The sequence below is a fragment of the Monosiga brevicollis genome, genomic scaffold (assembly GCF_000002865.3).
Source record: "Monosiga brevicollis MX1 MONBRscaffold_21 genomic scaffold, whole genome shotgun sequence".
In the NCBI taxonomy this organism is placed as follows: Eukaryota; class Choanoflagellata; order Craspedida; family Salpingoecidae; genus Monosiga; species Monosiga brevicollis.
Genome location: NW_001865058.1, coordinates 420465 through 444794, shown reverse-complemented (window position 1 = coordinate 444794; position 24330 = coordinate 420465). Strand labels below are relative to the sequence as shown.

The 24330-nt window shown below is 54.1% G+C and overlaps 4 protein-coding genes across 4 annotated transcripts; 1 reads left to right on the top strand and 3 right to left on the bottom strand.

Annotated features, from left to right (window-relative positions):
- Positions 1-582: 582 nt before the first annotated feature.
- Positions 583-5266, bottom strand: MONBRDRAFT_10456 (uncharacterized protein; the record flags this gene model as incomplete). Its single annotated transcript, XM_001748137.1, has 8 exons — positions 583-969; positions 1952-2269; positions 2381-2528; positions 4009-4299; positions 4428-4531; positions 4669-4869; positions 4955-5057; positions 5157-5266. The coding sequence occupies 8 exons, from the start codon at positions 5264-5266 to the stop codon at positions 583-585; spliced, it is 1662 nt and encodes a 553-aa protein (XP_001748189.1).
- Positions 5267-6009: 743 nt separating this feature from the next.
- On the top strand, positions 6010-8834 carry MONBRDRAFT_33589 (uncharacterized protein; the record flags this gene model as incomplete). The annotated part of the gene is made up of 11 exons (XM_001748215.1): positions 6010-6141; positions 6225-6514; positions 6614-6736; positions 6829-6894; positions 7010-7144; positions 7341-7532; positions 7629-7709; positions 7800-7868; positions 7944-8008; positions 8152-8308; positions 8427-8834. The coding sequence occupies exons 1-11, from the start codon at positions 6021-6023 to the stop codon at positions 8832-8834; spliced, it is 1707 nt and encodes a 568-aa protein (XP_001748267.1). The 5' UTR covers positions 6010-6020.
- A 38-nt stretch (positions 8835-8872) lies between these two features.
- Positions 8873-18146, bottom strand: MONBRDRAFT_27766 (uncharacterized protein; the record flags this gene model as incomplete). Its single annotated transcript, XM_001748136.1, has 16 exons — positions 8873-8910; positions 9011-9077; positions 9206-9315; positions 9488-9600; positions 9689-9821; positions 9924-10161; positions 10301-10396; positions 10539-10606; positions 10872-11051; positions 11799-16008; positions 16146-16485; positions 16580-16836; positions 16954-17067; positions 17173-17606; positions 17692-17810; positions 17926-18146. The coding sequence occupies 16 exons, from the start codon at positions 18144-18146 to the stop codon at positions 8873-8875; spliced, it is 6738 nt and encodes a 2245-aa protein (XP_001748188.1).
- Positions 18147-19674: 1528 nt separating this feature from the next.
- On the bottom strand, positions 19675-24159 carry MONBRDRAFT_38199 (uncharacterized protein). The gene is made up of 8 exons (XM_001748135.1): positions 23784-24159; positions 23580-23672; positions 22878-23433; positions 22577-22812; positions 21577-22059; positions 20712-21252; positions 20151-20224; positions 19675-20078 (listed from the first exon to the last, which is right to left on the bottom strand). The coding sequence occupies exons 1-8, from the start codon at positions 24126-24128 to the stop codon at positions 19743-19745; spliced, it is 2664 nt and encodes an 887-aa protein (XP_001748187.1). The 5' UTR covers positions 24129-24159; the 3' UTR covers positions 19675-19742.
- Positions 24160-24330: the final 171 nt, after the last annotated feature.

Sequence of the window (24330 nt, the reverse complement as noted above, 5' to 3'; positions counted from 1 at the left end):
AGGGCGGGCCATTGCAAGATTTATCATGCCTGAAACGCTCAGAGCCAGCGGTATCCCACTGCCGAGTAAAGTGAGGGCGAGGTCAGCGGTCAGCTTCAAGCCGGCGAACAAGAGAACCGCTGGCAAACACCAAAAAGCATACAGGGACCGACCACTTGAAGTTTGACGGTGGATCCGTCTACTTGCAGTTGCTTCACTTTCTAGCAGGATTGCAAATCATCAAGAAACACGCCAAGAAGCAACTGGTCGTGAGATGTTCCAAAGTAGAGGCTGACACCGACCCAGATCGCTGGTCACTGGCCATCAGGTAAGGCCATGAGTAAGGCGGGGCTGGGCTTCGTACAAAATCAATGCCGATCGTGGAGATGTTGTCGCCTGTGCCGCCTGCGAAGCGATTGAGAAGGCTGGTTTTGCCCGATTCACTGCTGCCCACGAGAACAAACTTGAAGAGGCTACAGGCGAGCCAGTCGAAGCCATGCCCGAGCATCATGGACCAGACCATTCAATCATGAGCAAGAGAGGTGTTCAGGTTGACCAATGCTCAAGAGATGGGGAGCAGGCGCACACGGCAGATCATGGCGGCTAGCTGGCGTCGCTTTCTCGCTGCCTCAATGTGGCTGTCACGAACCGATCATAGGCGGATTGCGTTTTGGTCGCAGACTGCGCCGTTTTGGTTTTGGTTTTGCTCTTGGCGCTCAAGCCCGACAGGTTGAAATCATCATCACCTTCGTCATCAGATGCAAAGCTGGCGGCTGACTTTGAAAACATTTTGGCTTTGGAAGGCGCCTTCTTCTGAGCGGGCTCCTTCTTGGGGGGAGCCTTCTTGGCCATCTTCTTCTTCTGTGGCCCGCCCTTGGCCCCAAACGTGGGCGCGGGCATGGAAGAGTAAGCACCGGCAGTTTGATCATCGGCTTCATAGCCAGCCGTTTTAAAGTCCATGGGTGCCGATTGGACGGCACTCGCGCTGGCCTTTTTGGATCGGGGAGCAAACGACATGATGGGCAGATGGGCAGATCCGTCCCGACAGCAGCCCCGCAATCAATCACCGTCAACGGATGCACAGACAAGCGGAGACAAACAAACAAACCCTCCCGCTCAATACACGCGCAGCCAACTACCACGGTCGGCACCCGTGGCCCTGTGTGTCAAGGCACCAACCCCCATCAAACCACAGCAGACCACAGCAGACCAGCGCTGAACAAAAATACATCCGGATCCCCCCCACACGCACAAGAAAATAAGAAAATAAAATAAAACAGAGCCCCGCCCCTTTGTGTGTGTGTGTGTGTGTGTGTGTGTGTGTGTGTGTGTGTGTGTGTGTGTGTGTGTGTGCTGACATTTGAAGGGATCAAGCCTAAATTGGCACAAAACGCTGCACACACTCAAAATCCGAAAGCTTCTTGTTCTTCTTCCATTGGATCATGAGGTAAGGGGGTCGCGGAGGTGGCTTGAGGTGGAGTAGCTGATGGTTTGGGGGTTACTCTAGCATGGACCAAAAGTGGATGAGGGTACGGAAGACGTCGCTCTCGCAGGCGCTGGAGCTCAAGGGATGGCTGTCGTCCGGGTAAATGTGCAAGGTCGAGGCCCGTCCACAACGGCGCAAGGTGTCATGCCAAATACGGCCCTATGGGCATGGTCGCACGGGGATGGGTACATTCACATGAAAAACCAAATGCATTGTGAGCCTGGCATGGCGCTTGAGTAAATTGCCCAATCGTCGGCTGCACATACCTGAAATGGAGGGACACGCAGATCATTTGCGCCCAGCAAGACCAGGGACGGGCAAGCCACCTGTGGTGATGGTTCACACCAGCAATGGGAGCGAACGCACACATGTCAGTTGTCTTTTCTCTTTAAAAAAAAGAAGAAGAAATCATTTGCCCATTTGAAAAGGCGAAAGGATAACCAGCCCGAGTGGCTTTGAGTCTCAAACACTGGCATGTAAACGTACAGCTCCTGCATACTGCAAGGGCGAGGCTTGGCGGAGCATCTCCCACTGCGCTGTCGTCATGTTGCACACAAGAGTGGATTCGGGAATACCGCACTCCACCAAGCACCAATCGGGGATATCCGTCGCACAAATCATTGAGGCCACGTCAATGACAGGATTGCGCAAAGTTGCGCTTTGAAAGCGTTGCGGGAATCGCCCACTGAGGTGCGCTGTCAAAAATCCACCATGCGAGCCTCCAAAGACGTGCACCGGCAGCGATGCTGCCCAAGCTTCGGCAGCCTGCACCTCATCCAAGCAGGCCATGGTATCGGCCACGTCCTGCGCAGTAAGCGGCATGCAAGACAAGGTGAAAGAATGCAAGCCCTCTCAGGTGGTTTACCCTGCACTTGGTGTGGGCCTGTTGCGTCCCATCGCCACAGTGAACCACACCTGTTGGCCAATTTTGCCCACGAGCGAAGCCACGGCTGCAGTGCCATTCCCAAGCGAGCCACGATAGTTGGGCAGCAAGATGCCATAGCCCACAGCAACGAGCGCACTCAAGAGTGGGGTAAAGCCACAGCTCACTGCCGAGTGGGGCCTAAAAAGGAGCAAAATAAATAAATAAACAAATCACGGCAACGATGCTACAAACCAAGAACAAAGCAAAGTCTTGGGGAAACCCTCCAAAACAAGAAAAGAACCTTTCTCTCTCTCCCCCGCTCCCCCCCTCTCCCCCCCATTCGTCGCTTGCTATTGCTGAATGGACACATACCCGCCGTGAGGTAACAAGATGAGTTCACGTGGCGCAAGCGTTCCTGGCTTCATCAAAATGTAGGGCACTGTGGCGCCCGCGCCCACTTGATGCACATGGGAGGACCACTCCACTACCACACATGGTGGGTGATGTACGAATGCAGCTCGTGAGTACAGTGATGCTCCAAAGATTCTCCAACGATTCAATCACATACCATCCATTTTGTGGTCCTGATTACCCCAGACGGGTACGGGATGCTCGTGCTGGTCATCCAGCAGAATCACGCGGCCGGGTGAGGCGGGCGACTGTTCCAGGAGGAGCAAACGGCCTTGGGTCGAGGCCAAAAGCTTAACATCTCCAGCCGTTGCTAAGCCCCAACAAACCCATCGGGGTGAGTGCTGGCGGAGCTCCAAAGTCTCTCTTCCGCCCCTCCTTTCCCTTGCAAGAAACGATTGCAATGAATCAAACAAAACCCAGCAAGTGCACACTGGTTCAACCTACCATGTAGAACCGTGAGTTCACCAGAGGTCAAGTCAATTTGCACGGCCACTCGATGGGTGTGCAGCAGGGTATCACAGCAAACGGCCCATTTGTCCTGCGTGCCATGGATAGGGGTTGGGGCCAGAAGAGTGACACGCTGCCCTGCTCCAAGTGGCGAGAACAGAAGCAAATCGATATCGACTCATCAAGATGTACAAGGTAGGGGCAAGCTAACGGACGTTGACGGCATGCCAGCACATCTTGGGCAGCTGTAAGAGGTAAAGGCCTGGGGTCTCGCCGTGCTCTACAAAGTCGCCCCATGCAGGTTGAGATGGCGCCCCCTTATGATGGTCTCCAAGCAGCCAAAGCCTGAACCTGCCTGGGGATGTAAACACCACGTTGTATTGCAAAGCATCCAGATCTGTGCAGACCACCAGGTTGCTGGCTTTGCCGTGAGTGCCCAAAGCCTCGTTTTGAAGCCAACAGAGGGCTTTGCCGTCAGGGGCGCGCTAAGAGCGTTCACAAACGACGTCGTACATTCATGACAGCCATGAGACGTGTGTGGCGCCTTACCGTATTCCACGGGAGTTTATACGCACGTGGATGTAAACTCTGGCGGCGGGGCACTTACTCGTGGCGAGCGGACGTGTTCACCCACGGGCGTCACGAATTTCGAGGTTTGCTCGTCAAGCTGGTACACAAGCAAACTGCAGCAAAGAGCAGAGAAGTTTTGGGGCCATTCCAGTGAGCCCTTGCCTCCAGATTGATGCTTTGCGCCGAATCATACCAAAACCCCCAAAAAGCACACCCTCGGTGCCGAACGCCTGGAGAGCTTGGAACGCACCGGCTTTCTCGGTTGGCGCAGTAGAGAATGCCGGGTGGGCGGGGCGCAGTATTGGACCAGGCCACCATGGCTAGTTGTGTCGAGTTGAGGAAAAGGGGTTGGCCGGGCAGCACGCCCGCAGGTAGAGTGGCAGTGCTTAGGCGGCCAGTCACACAATCGAATAGAAAGAGCACTGGCGCCATCACCTTTGCTCGCCCCTCTCCCCAGTTCTCTCGAGCCAGGAAGGTGCTGTGCGCGGCTTGTTCTGCTTGAGAGGTCGGTTTGGGTTGGGGGTGCTCGCGGTCCTTGCACCTACATGTACAGGCAGATGTTTATCAGGACACAACGCCGCCGAAGGGAAAGAGGTCGAGCAACTCAGCCAGCAGAAAAGAATGGCGCGCGCATAACAAAGAGAGGGTAGAAGGGAGGGGCACACGCACCAGTGATCCTGACGCGGCTGCTTTTGTTCGGCCACAAAAGCATAGTGAAGGGCGTCTGGGGACCAAGCGTGTCCAGCAAATTCAACGTCCTCTCCGTAGACGTACTATGGGGCCACATTTGCCACGTTGCTCATGAGATGGCAGACCTGAGCCATGGTTACTTGAGCCATGCTGGTACGTGGAAGCAGGACGGGCGAGAGAATCAACTGGCGCGAGGTACGCTGTGGGGCGTGACACTGACGTCGAGAAGGTGGGTGACTTCGAGGCTGTGGGCCAAGTTATCTGGGCTCGAGTAGTAGCGAAGGAAGCGACGCTTGTCGCCGGCCGCCTCTATTTCCACGTGGTCGATACGGGCGCTGGATAATGTCTCGGGGTCGGCACCATCGTCGGCGGCATGGCTGCTCGTAATGTTGTTGGCTTTTGGAGTCGACGAGGTATAGAGCTGCAAAAGGATGACGTGACATCAACATACCGTTTGAACAGAGACCTGCTGAGACACCCACACTGCCAAGACGAGGAAAGATTACCTGAGCAAGATTGGCGGCGTTGAGCGCCACAGTAGTGGTGCTCTCGAGTTTGGTGTGTGTTGCCAAGTGACGCTGTCGAACAGCAAGCTCTACGCGCCACACGCTATCAGCCCACCATGTGCAGGAAGTAAGTGAGGATTGAAATGGTCGGCAGAGGCCCAGAGCGGTGCTTGTACCGCTCCACACATTGCGACCAGCCTACCTTTCGCGGCAGCGGACAGTGCCCTCGGTCACGACAGGCCAAGTAGCTGCCTTGGCATACAGGTCCATGGCCTGGTCCACCCTGGTTGAGTCGGAGCCTTCCTCCCCCATCTTTCCGAGTCTTCCTACATCCGACCCCAGGCAACAACATCCGATGTGAAGACACGAGTTTCCGACCCGGCCCTTCACCCCACATCCTGTCACAGCCCGATCCCTTTTTCTCACCTCCCTGCCCTCTTGCCCCCAAACCACGCACACACACACACGCGCGCGCGCACACACAGAGGGAGAGAGAGAGAGACAGAGACAGAGACAGAGAGAGACGTCCCCGTCCCCGGCGCTGCCACTGACTGACCTGCAAATCGTGCTCGACTTGACCCTTTGACCTTTCGACTGTTTGGATGATGTAACTTCTAACTGGGAACGGGTAAAGTAAAATACTTGCTTCATACGGCACAGCTTCTTCTGCTGACATTTTTGTCAGCAAAAAAGTGGCAAGTTGATCGATCCGCTGATGCTCTGGTGCCCTAATGCCCAGCTCCCTGGTGCCCTGCTCCCTGCTCCCTGCTCCCTGGTTCCTGGTGCCCTGGTGCCCTGCTCCCTGGTTCCTGTTTCCTATTTTCTAGACTCTGGTTCCTGGTAACCTGGTCCCTGTTTCCTGGTTCCTATTTTCTAGACCCTGGTGCCTAGATCCCTGGTTCCCTGGTTCCCTGGTTCCCTGGTTCCCGGAATCCCTGGTTCCTGGCCTTGGACCTGGTCCTAGCACTGATTTTATGGCTTCTGGTCCTGGATTTGGTGTTGCCACTGTCCTGCTGGCCTGATCTTACATGCTGGGGGTCCGGCTTGTTTGTATAGCTGCTACAAAATGCCTTCAGCAAGAGCACTCACACTGGCGTTGCTGGCGCTGTTGGCGCTGGCGGGGAGGCTAGCAGCGCACCAAATGCCAACGACCCAGCTGCTCTATGCCAGCTTTTCAGAAACAGGAGGTGCGCGAGGAGTGATTGCTGAGGACCACTTTTTTTACCTCTGCACCGACACGCCTCACTCGCGCGCCCTGCCCCTGTGATAGACCCAATCCTGAGCAGCTCCGCCTCGCCCCAAGACTGTGCTCGGGCCAGCTACTTTCCGGGCGTCAATGAAACGGGCTGGGCAGATCTCACGGTAGAAGCCCTGACTGGAGTTTGCAACTCGTCTGAGGCTGCCTATGCCATGGGTCTGCTTGAGGGTGCCTTAAGTCAACCCCTGATCTACGACGCCTTTCTCAACTTTGAAGCCTCCAACGGCTACCTGGACAAGGGCCACCTCCCCTCGAAGCTGCAGGCTTTTGTCGATGCTCAGCTGAAGTACATTTCAGACCAGGTCACTAAACCAATGCTGATCAGAATTCAGGCCTCATCTCGCTGCTGACGCGAAAGCGTTGACTCACGTGCACCGTACCCGCTCTCGCGTCACTCGCAGTGGAGCCGCAATCCGGCCGATCCCTTCTGGCGACAAGCAGGGCATCTGCTTGCGCAGGCTCGGGGTGTGCAAGATGGATACATGCTGACTGCTCCACAGCAGCAGCAGTTGCAACCAGATCAAGTGCGAAGCATCACTGGCCAAGGCTTCCCTGAAGTGAGCTAGTTTGTCTCAACTTGATGTTGAATATGCGGATGCCTTCCGGCTTGACATAGATTTTGATTCTGACTTTGGCCGGGGACCTGGAGGACTTGGCTTCAGCACTCGTCGATTATGTGGCGGTCCGTCCACCCACGACACCCAGCCCTCGGTGCGCCCTGGCATGCCGATGGTCACCTTGTTCACAAAAAAATATGATCGTGCTGTCCCGCGCCACCTTGCTTGTTGCGTCTCTAGCCTCTCCACAACGAGTTCCCGGATTACGAACACATGCATTGCTCTGGTTTGGTGAAACTTACGATAAGTCGCGACGACCTTTTCACGGGCCACACTACTTTCAACGCGTACTGGTGCATGTTGCGCATCTACAAGGTACAACCGACCTTTTTGGTTTCAACTCGGCCTTTGCTTCGTTACTGTTGGCCTGCAGTCATGGCGCATCTGTACATGAGCTCATACGTTGACGCGATGCCGCTGCTTGCCCGTCTTCTGCACCTTGTCTCCACTCCATTTATGTCCGTGACTCTTCCGCGGCTGGACCTCGGCCATGATCATGCTCGTGATATAGCATTACATTGTTCCGGGTGTTCCGGGCAACGTGGTGTCCTTCAGTTCACGTCCAGGCGATTTGCACAGCAAGGATGACTATTTCCAGACCAGCGCCAACCTCACGGTGATTGAAACCTCCCTGACAGTCTTCAACAAGAGTCTATACAACACACTTCAGCCCAACTCGGTCCCTTGCTGGATGCGCAGTCAGGTCAGTTGGCTTTACACTCGTGTCCGAGCTATAGCAGAAGAAAAATGAAAAAAAAAAAAATGAAAAGAAAACACAACACAACACAACATAACACAGTTATCCCTGACCAGCAGCACGTTTGGCGGCCTTCCCCAGATTGCCAATCGTCTGGCCACAAGCAGTGATACATGGATGGAGGTGAGCTGGGCCTGTGTTGATGCGCGCACATCCACTAGCATGCGTGTGCTCTACCGTCCAATCACCCGCTCTGACCGCCTTGTGCAACAGTTCTTTGCTCGAGAGAACAGCGGCACGCACAACAACCAATGGATCGTGTCCAACTACAATCTATTTACGGTCAGTCCCGCCTGCTGGCAATAGGGATATCGTTTCTCTGTTTCAATTGTTCATGAATGTGTTGGTGCCTTGTAGCCGGGCACGGATCTGCCAGCTCACGCCGTGAGTATGCTGGAGCAAATGGTGGCCGTTATTGAAACGTATGGACTCGTGTTCCACTCTGCCTGGCCCACCTTGTCTTGGCAAACATGCTGGGGAAATCGTCGAGCTTAAACCCATGTCAGGCATTGATTCTCTTCACTACACCGCCTCATGCTGCCCTGTGCTCTGACCATGCGGCCAGGTCGGATCTGAGTGCTGTCATTAACCAAGAGGGGTACATCGCTTCATACAACATTCCCCGTTCGCCCGTCATTTTTGAGATTTCTGGCTATGCGGCACAAGGCTACAGCTATGAAAACGACACGCGGGCTCGCATCTTCCGACGCGATCAGCATACGGTCAGGCAACATACTTGTGTGACCTCTCCGCCTCGTACGCATGCATGTTTGACTCTGATGAAAAGCTTGATTGTTGTTTTTCGCATCCCCGTTTCCCTGGCTCTTGTTTCTCTATCAGGTGACCTCATTGAATAGCATGAGTGCACTGCTGAATGCCAATGACTACGAGAATGATCCCTTGGCTCGAGGCGATCCTTGCAACCAAATTTCAGCCCGATGCGATCTGCCCAAGGCAGGCAACGCAAGTGGCAATCCGTATGCATTTGGCGGCATCGACTGCAAGGTCACGGGTCGTGCCCAGGTTCTGCAGCAGGAAGCACGTGTTGCTGGTGCTCCAAGCCACGCTATTCAGCCTGTTTTTGCATTTACCCCCGAATGGTCGAGTGTGGCCCACGCGGGTATGCCCACGCAGTTGAATTTTACATTTCGTCAGGTCACACCTGCCTCGTGGGCGTCGGAGAGCGCGTCCACTGCACCGGGCCACTTGGTCGATCGCCAGCCCCAGGCCTCCACAGATCAAGAATGAAAAATGTCAATTAAGATTTGAGTTTTTGAATTCCATACTCAACGATTGGCCTGAGTCGGGATGCCTTGAAGTAAACCTAGCCTGCCCAAGATTTGCAATTGAGGAAAACTTTGAGTGTGAGTGGATACGAAAAAAAAAAAAAAAAAACAAGAAACATGGCGCTGCTGATCGCGAACCTCTGCTGCAGCTAGGCTCGTTGGGCCAACAGATTATATATGACGTTGCCTTGGTCGCATACATGGTCTAGCTGCGTTCAACAAGCAGACAGAGCAGCGCAGCGGCAGGTGTTACGAGTCGCGCCAGTGGTCAGCATCAAAGGCGTGATGGGTTCAAGTGGCACCGACAGACAGTGCTTGTCGAAAAAAACCCACCTCGAGCACACTCAGATGCTTGAAGGCGCCTTGCTGCAAAAGTTTGGCGATTCGCTGGTTGTTTTGGCTCCTCTCCTCGTCCAGAAGAATCGAACTTTCGTGTGCCATGCCTGTACAGCGGCAGACAAAAAGAAAACAAAAAAAAAAAAAAAAAAAAAAAAAAAAACCAAGATCATGGAGAGTCAAAAATGAAACGAACGTGCATTGCACATATTGCCGCGAGATCGAAACATCGACTGAACAAGCGAAAGAGAGATTGAAGATTGAGCTGGAATAACTGACCAGCCGTGACGCTGGCTGTCGAGTACTGCCAGTGTGCCTGCGTCAGCCACAGGAGGCCGTCGTCTTCGTGACGCGCAGGGGCTGTCGTGTCTAGGCAATTGGTCGTTGGTGTGCTGTGCATTAGGCAGAGAGGGGGCGGAGGATTTGGCGGAAAAGCAATTGCGAGAGAAGTGGATTTGGAACACGGCTGCAAGAGGGTACCCACTTGACAGGTAGGACAGGAAATGATTAACGGGCAAGGACTCCGTAGCCGGATCATAACAAACGGCCTCGTGCAACTCAGATTCACGCATGTAGCACTCGACAGATGGATCGTACAGCTCATCCATGCAGTCTAACACAAACATGAGGGGAGGGACTTGCTGAGCTATTTCTTCCAGGTGCAGCGAAGATCAGGGCTGGCCCATGGGGAGAGGCGTGGATTGCAATCAAGTACCAAAGAGGGCAAGAACAGGGGCACCCGAAGTGCTGGCATTGGCAGCCCGGGCAGCGTTGGCATAGGTGAGGTTGCGGAGAACACTACAATCCTGGATTGCATAGAGGCTGGCGGCTTCCACAGCGGATTGCGCCATCTGTGTGCAGTTGGTTCCGTCGCAATGGGAGATGTAGACAACCACCAAATCATCTGGATGCGTTCGACTCCAATTGATGATTTCCTGTAGGGCCACTTCAACCTGAGATCGGCCCATATGACGCGTCGTGGCCATCCAGAGTGAGCAGAGAGCGTGCCCGGGTACACTGCTCGAGAGGCTAGAGAGAGCTCAAGCAAGCTCACAGTGCTCACTGAAGCGGGGGTGTGCAGACCCTTCTCACCTCAACATGGACAATCACATCACCGTGGTGCAGCACCAGCTGGCCATCCTCTCGGACCATGGGCCGGAAGTCAAACCCACGAGCACCACAGTCCAGCTAGCGTGTTTTGAAACAGCATGAGTCTGTCATCGGATAATCCTGGAGGGCGCGATCGCATAGTCACGCGAAGCACGAAGAGGGTGGAGAATGACGCTTAAAAAAGAAAAGAAAAGAAAAGGTCGGCGAGGGACGCACTAACCTGACCAGGCAACGTAACGTTTTGGGTCCGAGCCCACTGCGTCACAAGGTTGTCGTGCAGGAGGTAGCCTGTCAGCCGTCATGGAGATCTCGTGAGTCTTTTCCTGACACTTAAGAGCGGGCGATCGTTTACACACCGGTTGCACTGTCGTGTGTGAAGATCATGGGAACCTGGTTCAGCAAGCGCCCATCATCTCGAGGATAAGCCACTGCTACCCCCTGACCCCCCACCAGACAGGCCACAAGACCCACCACCAGCCATGACCGGCTGCCTCCGATCGCCATCATCATCACACCGACTTGATCGCTTCTAAAATAAAACAAGATCTTGTACAAGCATCTCTCTTCTTCTTCTTCTGTGTTTTCACACACACACACACACACACACACACATACACACTGCTGCTGCCTGCTGCTTCAGAGCTCATGAGATCGGCAGCGTGAATGGCAGGTGTTGGTCTGTTGTGCGAATCAAGGGGCAGTACCGTTAGTGTGTTGTGCATGGGGGCAAAAGCTATCACACAGGGACATGGGTGATTAGATTCAGTTTGAGCAATTGTGCAATCATGGTAGGCTTCAAGACTGGGCTCAGCTTTAGGCGTACATACATGAAAGGCAGCTTTGGATATGATAGGCGACTGGTGGAAAAACGAATCCGACAGATGAATTGATATGAGAAAAAGGCGGCCGGCTGGAGCTCGACTGGTCGACGAAAGATATTATGCCGTCAATTCTCTCGAAAGCGCCACCGCAGGTACAAACAGTTGGCTAAACACACGGAACGCACACACGAGAGACGGAACAACATTCCAAGGCATGGGTGCGACCTCAGCCAAACACAAGACAACAGGAAATCAAGAAAAAACTCAAGGCAGGTCAGTCGTCAAGACAATCAATGCTATCAACGCGGGGAAAAGACCGGGATTGGATGTGATGGACTCTGGGCATATGCATGCAAGGCGGGGGCGTCTAGGCGAAACCAGTCGCAGCGCTCCACAGCCATGCATCCACTCAGAGATGCCATCATCCCTTCAGGTACCCGCTAGATCAAAACCAACAAGTGGAGTCGATGTTGGTCTCGAAAGAGCTCATGAGATGCAGCATCATGCACAAAGCGTCTTGGACTGGGCTCTGATCAATACCTCGCTGGCCGAACCACCTTGAGATGATGGCCGATGGGAAGAAGCGATCCATCGATGACACATCAAGAGGGGGAAAAAAAATAAGGTAACAAGAACAATTGAATAGCGACTCCTTTAACACTCTGTCTGACGCAAGCGGATGGCATCAATGACGACGTTGCCTGATACAAGCGTGCCCGAGTTGTGGTTGGCAATGGACACAGACTGCACAAAGCTCCCAGCCTGGAAGTCAAACTCGCCAATCTCAGTAAAGCCATCCACGGGCAAGGGCGTTTGCTGGTTCACGAAGAACGTTTGCGCTGCCTGACCACCTGTCACCACTTCTACAACCGCTGTTTGCGAGTTGTTCGCCAAAACCGGGAACGCCAGTCCAACGGCGTAACGGCCATCCACTGGAACATCGTACGTGATAAAGGCAATGTTGGACTCGACACTCGAACTCAATTGCCAATATGACACGCCCAGCACATCCGAACTGGCCACCCGCACCGATGAGCCAAAGCGCTGCACGCGATTGTCGTTGGTGCTTTCGTAGTCATACACCAATTCAGTCAGAGCACAGGTGGTGGTTGACGCCACGTCGGGCGTCAAAGTAAGATCACCGCTCGTCTCTGGGAGCAAGGTCGTCGACACTGAAGCTTGTGTCGTGGTGGTGGTGGTGGTGGTGGTCGTCGTCGTCGTCGCTGCGATCGTGGTGGTGCAGACTTGCGTTGCATCGGGCTGGCACACGCGGTTGAAGCGGCCGGTACCCACCATGCGGAAACCACAGGGGCAGGCATCAAAGCAGCAGCCATTTAGCAGGCCGGCCGAGTTGCGGCATTGCGTGCACTGATCAGTGCCAGTCGTAAAGGCGTTGCAATCAACCGCGTTGTTGGGGCACTCGCCGTCGCTTTCCTCATTGCAGAATGAATTAAATGTGCCGCTGGGCACGTTCACATACCCGGACGGGCAAGTCGAGTAGCAGCAACCGTCCAAAAAGTAGTATCCGTTGCGGCACTGCGTGCAGCTAGTGCCCTGGAAGGCATTGCAGTTGCTGCTCGAATCCAACGGGCAGGTACGAGGCGTGGTGCCCAGAGGTCCAGAGGTGGGCTGGTTCACAGTCGAGCCAGCAGGGATCCACAAGGGATTCTCGATGCATCGGCGCTTGTAATTACCGGTGCCCTGAACCACATATCGCGGTTGCCCGTTGCCTGAAGGCACGGTTGGACAGGCATCCAGGCAACAACCTTGGAACAGAACCGACCGCCGGCAGTTGACGCAACGCGTTTGATCCACTGTGTCGAAGATGGCGCACATGCCGCTGCTGGTTGCGGGGCACGTAAAGTCTGGAATCGTAGCCGTGCTCGTGGTCGAGCTTGTCGAGGACGTGGTGGTGGTGGTGGTGGTGGTGGTGGTCGTCGTCGTCGTCGTCGTCGTGGTCGTAGTAGTCGTGGTGGTCGTAGTTGTGGTCGTGGATGTCGTACCCGGACCCATGACACCAGAGCGTAGGACACCCGTCACGGCAAAAGACATGCCGTTTCCGGCCTCAATCATTTCAGAATCAACCACATAGCCATTGACAAAGACGACGCCATCCAAAGTATGGCTCACCGTCAATTGCATACCGCTGACGGCCGTGAGCGACGTGCGGCCCTGCAAATCCTCATATGAGAGGCGACCGAGCACAATGTGGTTGTTCAACACCCGGCGAGCCTCGGCATTATTCGAGAGGTAACGGCTAAAAGTACCCCCAGACAGAGCAGCAAAGGCATCGTTGGTTGGAGCAAAAATGGTAATGTCTTCAGCCTGGAACGCTGATTCCCATCGCGACGAGGTGATGAGGACCAGCAAGCTGGAGAAGGTCTCAAAACGACGCGTCAAGGCCTCGAGCACGTCGGACACCAGGGTGCTACTCGAAGTTGACGAACTGGTGCTGGTGCTGGTGCTAGTACTGGTGCTAGTACTGGTCGAGGTCATAGTGCTGGTTGAATCGTCATTGGGGGTAAGCACGTTGGTCATGATGTGTACCACGCCGTCGGCAGTTTTGATATCGCCCATGTTCACCATCACCCCGTTGAGGAAGACGGAGCCTTCCTCAATCGTGATGCGAATGTTGCGTCCACTCAGAGTCTGCAGACGCTGGCCGTCAAAGAGGTCGCTCAAGTACAAACGACCGGCGACCACATGGTAGTTCAAAAACTCGCGCGCAGCAGCGGGGTCGCGCAGCAGTGCAATCGTATCCGCCGATTCAAGCAGCGCGTCGTCGGTGGGTGCAAAGAGCGTCACAGGGTATTGGTTCTCGAGTTCGTCAAAGTAGCCCGAGGCGTACATCAGCGTAACGAGATTGCTAAACTCGAAATTGTTGAGCAACGCGCTGGCCAAGGTCTCGCCCGTCGTGGTCACCGAGGTGCTGGTGCTGGTGGAGGTGCTGGTGGAAGAGCTCGTGGAGGTGCTGGTTGAGGTGCTGGTGCTGGTGGAGGTGGAGGTCGAGGACAGGGTGGTGGTAGTGGTGGTGAGGGGCGGCACGAGGACGGCAGCGTCCAGCGTGTGCACCACGCCGTTTGAGGCCATCATATCACCCTCACTGATGGGAACGCCGTCAACCATGACAGTGCCCTCCACATCTACGGTGATGCGGACGCTAAATCCTTGCAGGGTTGGCAACTTCGTGCCATGGGTAAGATCACTCAGAGCGTAGGTGCCCTCCACAACGTGGTACAGCAGCACGCGCGTGCCCTCGGGACGATCCATGAGCAGCTGGTTGGAGAAGCTGGCATCGAGGTTGTTAAAGGCGTTGGAGGTGAAGGCAAAAACCGTGTAAGTGGTGTTACCCGACACGGACCAAAGCGAATTTTGACCCAGAGCCACGCTCAGGAACATAAAATCGGAAAACTGGAAGTTGGAAGTCAGCACTTCATTGATCGAGGCGTACACGCGCGTGGTGGGCTCGGGTGCCTTCGTTGAAACAACAGTCGAGGTCGAAGTCGCGGTCGAGGTCGAGGTGGAGGTGGAGGTGGAGGTGGAGGTCGAAGTGGAGACCAGATCCCCGCTGCCCGGACCAAAGGGCATGAGAGCAGCCTCATCAATGATGTGCGCAACACCGTTGGTAGCGCGAACATCAGCCTCGAGCACGGGAACAGCATTGACGGCCAGACCGCCGTTGACAGCGGCACTGGTGCGGACTGCACCGCCCTGCAGTGTGTTGAGGCGAGCGCCTGTAACGAGGTCGCCAGAAAGGTGCGTGCCAGCAACAATGTGGTAGTTGATAATGGCGCTGATAGCAGTCGTGTTGCCAGTCACCTCGGCCACCAACTGGCTGGTCAGAGCGTTACCCGTTGGCAAGAAAACGGTGTGGTCAGCTGGACCGTAAAAAATACCAAGGGCATTCACCGAGGCAGCCAAGAAAACAAAATTACGGAAACGCTGATCGGAGAAGACAATATCAGCCAGCGTACGCGTGGGAGCCAGCGTAGTTGAGGGCTCGACCACATCTGTGTCGGTGCTAGTAGACGTGCTGGTGGCGGTGCTGGTACTGGTGGAAGACGACGTGGAAGAGGAAGACGAGGCCGAGGTGGAAGTAGAGGTGGAGGTGGAGGAAGACGTCGAGGTGGCGGTTGTCAGGTCCTCTGGCAGAAGGAGCGCGTCAATCTCGTGGATGACGCCGTTTTGGGCCATGATATTGGTGCGGGTGATGAGAGCGCCGTTAACGGTGAACGAGCCCTCCAAGTCGCGAACACGCAGACGAGCACCTTGTTCCGTGGTCAAGCGGACACCACCCATGAAATCATGTGCGGTGAACACACCGGGGACAATGTGCAACCCAACAGCCGCTGCGAGTTCCACACGATCGGCGAGGAGGTTGTTGTACTCCTCGCCTGTTAGGTTGGCAAAATACTCGCGCGAAGGTGCAAAGACGGTAAAGTTGCCGGTAGCAAGCAAATTCTGCATGTTGCTGGCGGCCAAAAGAAACACAAAGTCGGTGTACCGCTCGAGAGTCAGGCCCGTCAACAGAGATGCGTAGGGCTCCATTGGCGTGGTGGTGGAGGCAACAGTAGTGGTGGTCGTAGTGGTGGTGGTGGTGGTCGTCGTCTCTGGCTCCTCTGTAGTGGCAGCACCCGAGACAAACACAAAGGTCTGGGTGGAAAAGGTGGCGCCATTCGACTGTGTCAAAGTCGTGGTGATGGTGCGCGTGCCCACGATCTTATTGCTGCCGGCCGTGTTGGAGTACACAACACGACGCAGAGCCTCTGCGTACACACTGGGGGCAGCGAAACCCGCAATCTCGAGAACGCCCGAGCCGGGAGTAAACACGCCAATCAAGCCCAGCCCGTTGAGGTTGACTGTCAGCGTCTATACATTCAATCAAATAGCAGGTCATAAAGTGAGCCAAGCCGGGCCCAGGTCGGCAAAAGCAAATGAGAACACAAGAGCGGTTTGATGCAAGACTGAGAGCTGTTGAGATGCGCAATGCTGAACTTGAAGCGCACCTCATCGTTGCCATTGAGGCGCGGGAAGATGGAGACGGTAGTCTCGGAAATGGTGACAGGAGCCGTGACGCTGGTGCTGGCTGGAAACACGGCCACTTGAGCGTCAACGGCAGCCAGCGCAACGGTGTACGAAGCCGAAGGTAGGGTAATTTCCCCAGATACCACAGACGTGGTGGTGGGAGCGGCGGTGGTGGTAGTGGTAGTGGTGGTGGTGGTAGTAGTGGTGGTAGTGGTAGTGGTGGTGGTAGTGGTAGTAGTAGTAGTGGTACCACCAAGTTGAATGTTCACCACCAAGCGAGGACGCACTCCATTCACATCAGGATTCTCACGCGATTCAAATCTACGGTGGCAATGCAAATCATGGAGGAAACGGTCAGAAGATGGCCTTCCAAAGAAATGGTACTGCCTCAACGTGACCTTCATGCAAGACGTACCGCTTGGCAGTGGCGGCCGTGTTTTCATTCGCGGCCTTGAGGATCCAACCAAAGTTGGTAGCTGGGTTAGCAATCATGTCGGCCAAGTCTGTCTGCAAGCCCTCAAAAATAAGGTAGGAATCTTCGCCGGCATCGCTGGCCGAGGCTGATGGCACAGAGATGAAGTCACCACCGGGGGTGTTCCAAGATGCACTGCCATAAGAACGGTGATTCCAGGTGGCCGATCCAAGCGTGGCTGGCGCACCAGTGCCCTCCATCTAAGGACCGCAGTGGACAGACAGCATCGCGGATGAGGCAATGGCACTCAAGGACTGAGCATGCCAAACTCGCGCATCGACATGAATCGGAGGGCAAGGGGTAGCTGATCAACTCACATCATCGGGATCAACGGAACCTTCAGTCCAGGAGGACGTGAGTCGGTGAAGGGCAAAGGTTTGTCCACCAGCCGAGCTACGGTTGACGTGCAGCACCAAGGTAGCATCCAGAACCTATGCAAAAGCAAAATTAAAGAATAGAGGAAAAATAAGGCGACGGATGAGATACAAGAATTGTATGCATGCAAGAGACCGATGCGAGCGCAAGGGGTGACGTACGAGACCGGTCACCGGAAGCGAAGCAGTCGAAATGGTCATGATGGAGCGACGAATCGAATTGACTCCGTTGTTGCCAGCAAAGAGGAATTGACCAGCGCCGTTTGCCATCAAACTCTCGCCAATGCCATCGTCTTCGTACAGCGTAGCATCGCTGTTGAGGGCCAGGGTGTACGTGCGCGTGCCCGTAGCGGAGGTGGTGGTGGTGGTGGTGGTCGAGGCTGGGGTGGTTGTGGTAGTTGTGGTCGTCGTCGTTGCAGGCGTGGTAGTCGTGGTAGTCGTGGTAGTCGTGGTAGTCGTGGTAGTCGTGGTAGTTGTGGTAGTAGTTGTAGTTGTGGTAGTAGTTGTAGTAGTTGTAGTAGTTGTGGTAGTGGTCGTGGTAGTAGTCGTGGTGGTCGACGTGGTCGGAGCAGCGGTTACACCTGCAGAGAGATCAGCTGTGCACACGTCCAATGTCAGGTTGGAAAGAAATTGCAGGCATGAGCGACCAAGGGAAACCACGGCGTGCCGCGAGATACGCACCGCAGACGTCACAGTACTCCCACTGTTGGTCTGGGTCGGTGGTGTAGCACCAAGGGGCATCATTGCCATCTGGATTGCGACAATAGTTGGATTCGAGGCCCGCATTGGCAAAAAATGGGCTACACGAGCAGCAAAGCAGACAAGGGGCAGGGCAAAGGTGAGCCTGGGGTTATCTCCACATGAAGGACTTGGGCGGCCCAAGAGATGGCTTGACGAAGCAAGAAACAGGCCTACTTGGAAGGGACGCGGTTGTGAGCATGCGGCGTTTGCGAGGCCCAGGCCTGGCAAGTCTTGCCCGTTTCGGTGGTGGAAAGGTTGCCGCGATAGCTGGCACCATCCGATTGGAGAGCGCCATTGATGCAGGTGACACCGTCGCCCGAGACGACTTGGGCGATCGTCAGACTGGCGCAGGTGAGCGCCAGGGCCGCCACCAGCGTGGCATGAGACAACGCCATTGTGGTGGCACGGCCGACAAGCCGAGGCGAAGAAAGAAGTACGCTGGAAAATGGGTTGGATCGACCTAGAGGAACGAGCGGCGGTAGGAAGCAGCGTAGACGCCAACGGGTTGATTGACGGGTGGGACGATAATCAAGCAGGCCACGACAGAAGCAAGGCGCAGAAGATAAGTGGCAGGCGATGCAAGGAGGGTCCAACAAAAGCACAACACACGATAAAATGGAGATGGCGAGGCCAGCTTCGAAACGGCAACGGATGACTGCGACGCACCTCAAAGTCGAGCAACGGAGATGGAGCACGAGGAGCAAAGAAACGAGAGAGGGGGGGAGGAGAGCCCACAGGGGAAGGGAAAGGGGAAATATGCGACTAGCGCCGATGCAAGTCGACGAGATCGTGGGCTGGGTGCGAGACCACGAAATTACAGGCAAGATGAGAGCCGGAACGGCAGAGCGCCGGCGGGGGCGGGGGGGGGCTTGGTCGACGGAATGAGATTTGCAAAGGGACGCCTGAGCTCACCAAGTGATCAATGGGGAAGGGAAGCTTGGCCAAATGAAGGGCCCGGTTGGTGATGATGCACGTTGATGACAGAGGTATAACGGCAAACGATCATCCACCAACAGGGAGACTTGACGGCCGGCGATACAGGCGCGTGGCGTTTAACATTAAACGGGGGGGAAAGCAAGAGCGAAAACAATCAAAAGTATGAGCTCGCTGTGGCCATCGCTAGCACCGACGGGGGCGGAGGGAGCGTGAGATGCATGCATCCATCAACAACGGACACGAAATTTGCTCTTTGTTTGAAAAGACCCTTGAATGGTTGACGAGGACTGGTGAATGTGCTTGGCGGTTATGGTCTGATGATGCACGAGGGACCGGGTGAAACGGACACAGGGAGACGACCAAAGGGAGCCACAAGCCTGGGCACTGCATTGATTGTTTAACCGTTGGGACCAAGCCGGTGCGCTTGATGCGCCCTTTTTCTCGCCCCACTTTGCGTACATGCACGCAATGCAACCCTCGCGCTCAAAGTTTGTTGTGCTTGCATGTTAGCATCGTGATCGTGGGATGTGGGCGAGATGCATACTTGCAAAACAGTGAATTGTTTGACGATGATTATTAGTCGTATTGTGATTGTGATGTGGGAGGAGCAAAGGAGCAGCTATCCTAGTCGGAATAAGTCTTGTCCGACGAAAAGGGGTCCATCGAAAAACACGTGTGCAAAACAGCTGTTCACCTGGTTACACAATATCACACTTCAGACTCAAAGCATCCCGAGGCGTTATGTCGCCTCGACTTTGCCCACGGGATTCTCCCCCCTCCCAACACCACGTAAGCTTTAGTAAGCATGTAGGCTTGGGAAAAAAATCTTTTACAAGCCTACAACGTTGTGCAAGCTTATCTTTTCAGTAATGTTATTTTTTTTTTTTTCATTTACTTTATTTTTCCCTTTAACTCCAACCATACGTGTTTTTTCCCCTATTATTCAAGCCTACGTTAAAAAAAAACCCCCCATCACTTGGTATTTCCTTAACATGTTAATCTCAATTTTTTTTTAACATGTAAATCAGCTCTAATTGACTCTGACACACCTTGTCTTATCCTGTCTCGTCATTGCCCGTCGCTTTGTCGGAAACCACTGGAACAAGTAAGCGAGCTGGCATTGGTGTCGAGTCTTGCACAGCATCGTTCTCCTTCGAAACAGCTCCGTTCAGCTGTTGCACAAATTGTGACGTTCGTTTTATTCGGCGAGAGAGCTGTAGTCGTTGTGGTTCGGTCGTTTTGATGTTATGCTCAGTGGCGGTTGTTTCAGAGCTGGTCTGCGTTAGACTAGGGGGTGTGAAGGTCGCAGCTGCAAATGTCACTGCTGAGCCTGTGGTCAAAGCACTCGGATTGTGCGGATCGACAAAGGTTTCAAACCCGTGACGCATGACCTAATTGGTGCAGACGCATGAGCCTGTGTCACAAGAGGCTAATTACATGCATGTAGCCCTGTGGCGACATACCTTCTGCTTCTTGGGTGATGGCTCGTGCGATGACTCATGGTTCGCGTTTTGCGAGTGTGAAAGGGCTGAAGTACCTGAGCCAAGAAGGGAGGCACACGGGGGGAAACTGCGACGCGTGCCTGATGCGCTATGCATGGGTTGCCGCCTGGTCCGACGCTTTGTGCTGGGCTGTTGAACTCGATGGCTTGTTCGCGAATGGCGTCTTGCGCCTAACAACCAATCATCCATGGGGCCGTGCGTCATGCTGGGAAGGACAGATGTCTGAGGAGGTGATGAATGGGATGAAGGTGCCAGAGTCGACTCTGGCAACGGACCCGGCTCAGGCCCCGTTTGTTGACTGACCGCAATTTCTGCGTACATCATTGCATTTGGCAGACTGAGGTGATGGTGATTCGGAGTGGCATAACAGGGCATGACGAACAGACTGACCGGCGTGGTCGCACAATATCTCGCTTAATAGAGGGCAGAGGCGTGCAAGAAACCTCGTCGAGGCGGGTGTGGGGCTGGTTGCAGAGAGCGTCATAGCGTCAACTGCACGCGAAAGTTCCTTCAGAAGCTTACTAGCCTTGGCACCCAGCGCGGTCGCTGCAGGCCAGTCTGATTTCGGAATCGCTCGCTGACGACGCTCTGCCTCCGAAATGGTGTGCCGTGCCCGACATGTGTAGTTGTATGGCTCGAGGCGTGCTTCGATGTCGGCACCAAAACTGCAACCGGATCGTAATGTGTTGTCGATGCGAAAGACATGGAAACGCACTGCTTCGATGTGCTTGCATGTCCGCGCGGCCACGGCTGGAGCCCGTCGATAAGCGTCAAACCAATCACACTGACATGTCCAAGTACCAGTAACAGACTCCTGGACATTGTAATATTCGCCAGGCATGGAAGCAGAGAGCACTCGGAACATGCAGTGGTCCATCTTGGTGATGTGTTCTCGCGGAAAGGTTTTGCCTTTTTTGACGCAGGAGATGATCAGTTTGTCATAACGCGTGAGCTTCTCTTTGTATATCTGGGCACGGATTTCGCTGGCATACAAGTCCGCAGCCTCGCGGAGCTTTCCAAGAGTTGTGTCCATGCGACAGCTTGTGTGACTGGGATGAAGGTTCTGTCACCCGGACATCGCATCAATGTGTGTCATGAGAATTCACAATCGTTGATCAAAGAACCATATCATTATCAACCGTCTTGCTTGCACTCACTTTGAAGCTGGCGTGATATGACTCAATAAAATTGTTTGTCGTTGCATGTCCATCGCGCCATGCCTTGCTCCAGTTCTCCTATTGGGATGAGCCAGTGACATTGACAATAATAAGTGAAATAAGACTTTGTAGAACAGTCTGATATCTCATATAGCTGTGCTCATGAGATAGTGGGCCAATATCTGTGTCATCATCGCTTCTCGAGCATCAAGTTCCCAAGAACGACATACCTTGTAGCTGTCAAAATACGTGTCGAAGTAGCGCCAGAAAGATTGCCTTGTGTGACTGCCACCGAGACGAGATGTGCTTGCTGGAATGGTTGCATGTTCAAAGCGGCTGCGCAACTCAGCCAGCTTGGAGTGGTACGCTTCTGGCGTGCGTGCTCGTGCCAGTGCTTTGAGTCCCGCACGCATTTCATCAGCGTTATAATTATGCGCATCGCCTGCAATGCCTGATACTCGGCCAAACCAGGCCCGGTACACATGAAAAATGCACCAGCGCGACTTGGGTGCCCGGGGCACTTGAAGCCGCGTGCAAAACGCATCGAAACATCCAGCGATTAGAGCGTTATCCATGTCTGTCAACACGACGGCTGGTGCGGGCACGAGGGTCGAATGACGCCACACAGCTTCGAGAAATATTGCCGTTGTAGCGGTGTTAACCGACGATGCGAGCGCATGAGCCACGGGGAGGCCTCGGCCTGTCTCGGGATCCTCAACAACGAGTGACAACTTGTGCCACACCCGCCGTCAAAGAAAAAAAGAAATAAATAAAAAATAGAAAAATAAAACAGATGAGAACAGCAAACAATATCGGGCAAGCGAAACGAACAGACTCTTGTTTAAAGTCACGTACGCGCAGACCTACCAATTGATGCGCGTAGCGTGTTGTATGATGGGTGGCATCGAGATAAATAGTGGAATCTTCTTGAACGAACGTCCGCATCCAACGCCGCTGGCTTTCATACTGAATGACAAAGATCTGCACATCCCCGAGGTCTGGCAGTTCCACTTCTAATGGTAAGACCTATTATCAGGGCGTGCCTCCAACTGGCCACGACAGAACGATTAACGCAGTCGCAGCTGTTACGACCCACCAGACGGAAAGTAAACCAGTTGATACTCTTGGCCATAGTACGCCATCTATGTCAAGACTCAACGCAGATGAGATGGGCATATGAGACGGCGAATTAATTCAAGAAGGTGACATGCAAAGGCGAATGGCACACACCAAAATAAAGCGCTCATCGTCGGGGAGACTGCGATTGAGATTAACGTTGAGCTGCATCGACAAATCGTCGTTTTCATGAAGGCGCGTTTCCTCGTCATTCACGCCATGATTGGCAAAATCCTTCAGATCGACAAAAGCATCTCGCGCGTAATGGTCTTTGGTTGACTGAATCTTACGAATGCCACGAGCTGGCGAAACTCCCAGGCGCGAGAGTTGGCGAATCTCATCAATCGTGGCTTGAGAGAGCGTTGCACGACTCGGATCGTACGGGTGAGAATGAGCGTCAAAGAAAGAAACCTACCCCAGGCGCGAATGCCCGCCCGCGTTTGAAATGAGGTGCAGACGGCATGGCCAGTGAGTCGAGCAAGCCGACAGGGCAGGTCATGAGACAAGAAGTGCCAGGCAGCGGCACACAAACTAGAAGAAAGCAGGAGAGGAGGAGACATTTTTCTTGCCTCAATGCCTCCGGATGGTAGCTCGTGTTTTCGGAAGAAAGAGTAGCAGCGATCACCGGCGGCCTTGTCGAGCATCTCGGGTGTTAGATCGAGGTTGATCGCGTCCTGATTTCTGACCCTAACACTCTTGAGGGCGCTGCTTGAACGGTTATAGGAACAGTTGTACAGTGTACCGTGAAGATCATAGCGTAGCCCTCGTTCTTGATGCAGAGCATGATTCCAGGCATCGAACGCTGCTTCATCGAGAAACGATAGCTGCTTGAGCTCGAACGGTGCTTTGTGATCTTCAATGGCGTGTTGCAGCCATTTCTCGCGAGTGTGAAACCGACGCTCGCACTGCTGTGGGTCAAATATGCAGTTGCTACCGTTGCCGAGACGTTGACAAATCACTCCCTTAGTCATCTACAAATCCAAAGCGTATCATGGGCGTATCATGGCTTAGCGAACGCTTGCGGAAGGACCGATTATACACAGACAAAGCTCATGGTAAAAAAAAACAAAAATGCAGCACTGCTCCTTCGAACCGAAAGACGCATCGTCACACGTACGTTTGATGCACCGTGTTTTTTCTGCTTGTGCCGCTTCAGTCCAGCCTCGCTGACTGAAACGAAGCTACAATCTGGTTCGTCGCACTTCTCACTCTGCGAAGCCAGCAAGGACATGCGCACAGTTAGGTGTAGATGAACAGCTTACTTGTGCGTTGATGCACAGTGATCCGCCATCGACAAAGCATGGCGTCGCCAGTGACACACCTTTTCGGCTGTTTTCAAGCCAGATCCACAGTGGTGGTCCCGAACATGGCGCCGGAGGCCCGACTTGGTGGCAAAAAGGCGCCCGCAATCGCACTGAACAGCTGCTGGGCGGAGCCCTCGAAATATCACCAAAGCCTCCAGGGGATGCGCACTGACACAGTGCTTTTCAAACCGATAAACATCTTGTTCATGGGCCACGAAATTGCATTCGGGAGCTGGGCAGCGCGTCCACATGAAAGTGGGGAAAAGGACGTCAAGCGAGACGTCTGGATGATGAGCCTCGGCATGCTGATGAGGCTTGGCTTGTTGCTGGTCGCAAAGAGCACAGACGGGGTGATTAGACATTTAGCTGGGCCGTATGGCCATTGATGCGAAGGTGCCAATTGGCTGGGAGCTTGAAAGAAAAAAATAAAAGGAGGAGAGCCGTTGAGTTTCAGAAAAGAATCTAATGAGGAAAATCAGTGAAGAGTTTGATTACACGTAACGCTGAAGGCTTGGAAATAAAAAAAATAATTAAATAAATAAAAAAAAATAAAAGATAAAAATA

Excerpts from the sequence above, each read along its gene's own strand:
- MONBRDRAFT_38199 (XM_001748135.1), bottom strand. The coding sequence starts at position 24,128 with ATGTCTAATCACCCCGTCTGTGCTCTTTGCGACCAGCAACAAGCCAAG. Across the intron at positions 21,253-21,576 it reads CGTATTTTGACAGCTACAAG|AACCTTCATCCCAGTCACAC; the intron begins GTATGTCGTTCT and ends TCCGGGTGACAG. Across the intron at positions 20,225-20,711 it reads CGCGCTGGGTGCCAAGGCTA|GTACTTCAGCCCTTTCACAC; the intron begins GTAAGCTTCTGA and ends TTCTTGGCTCAG.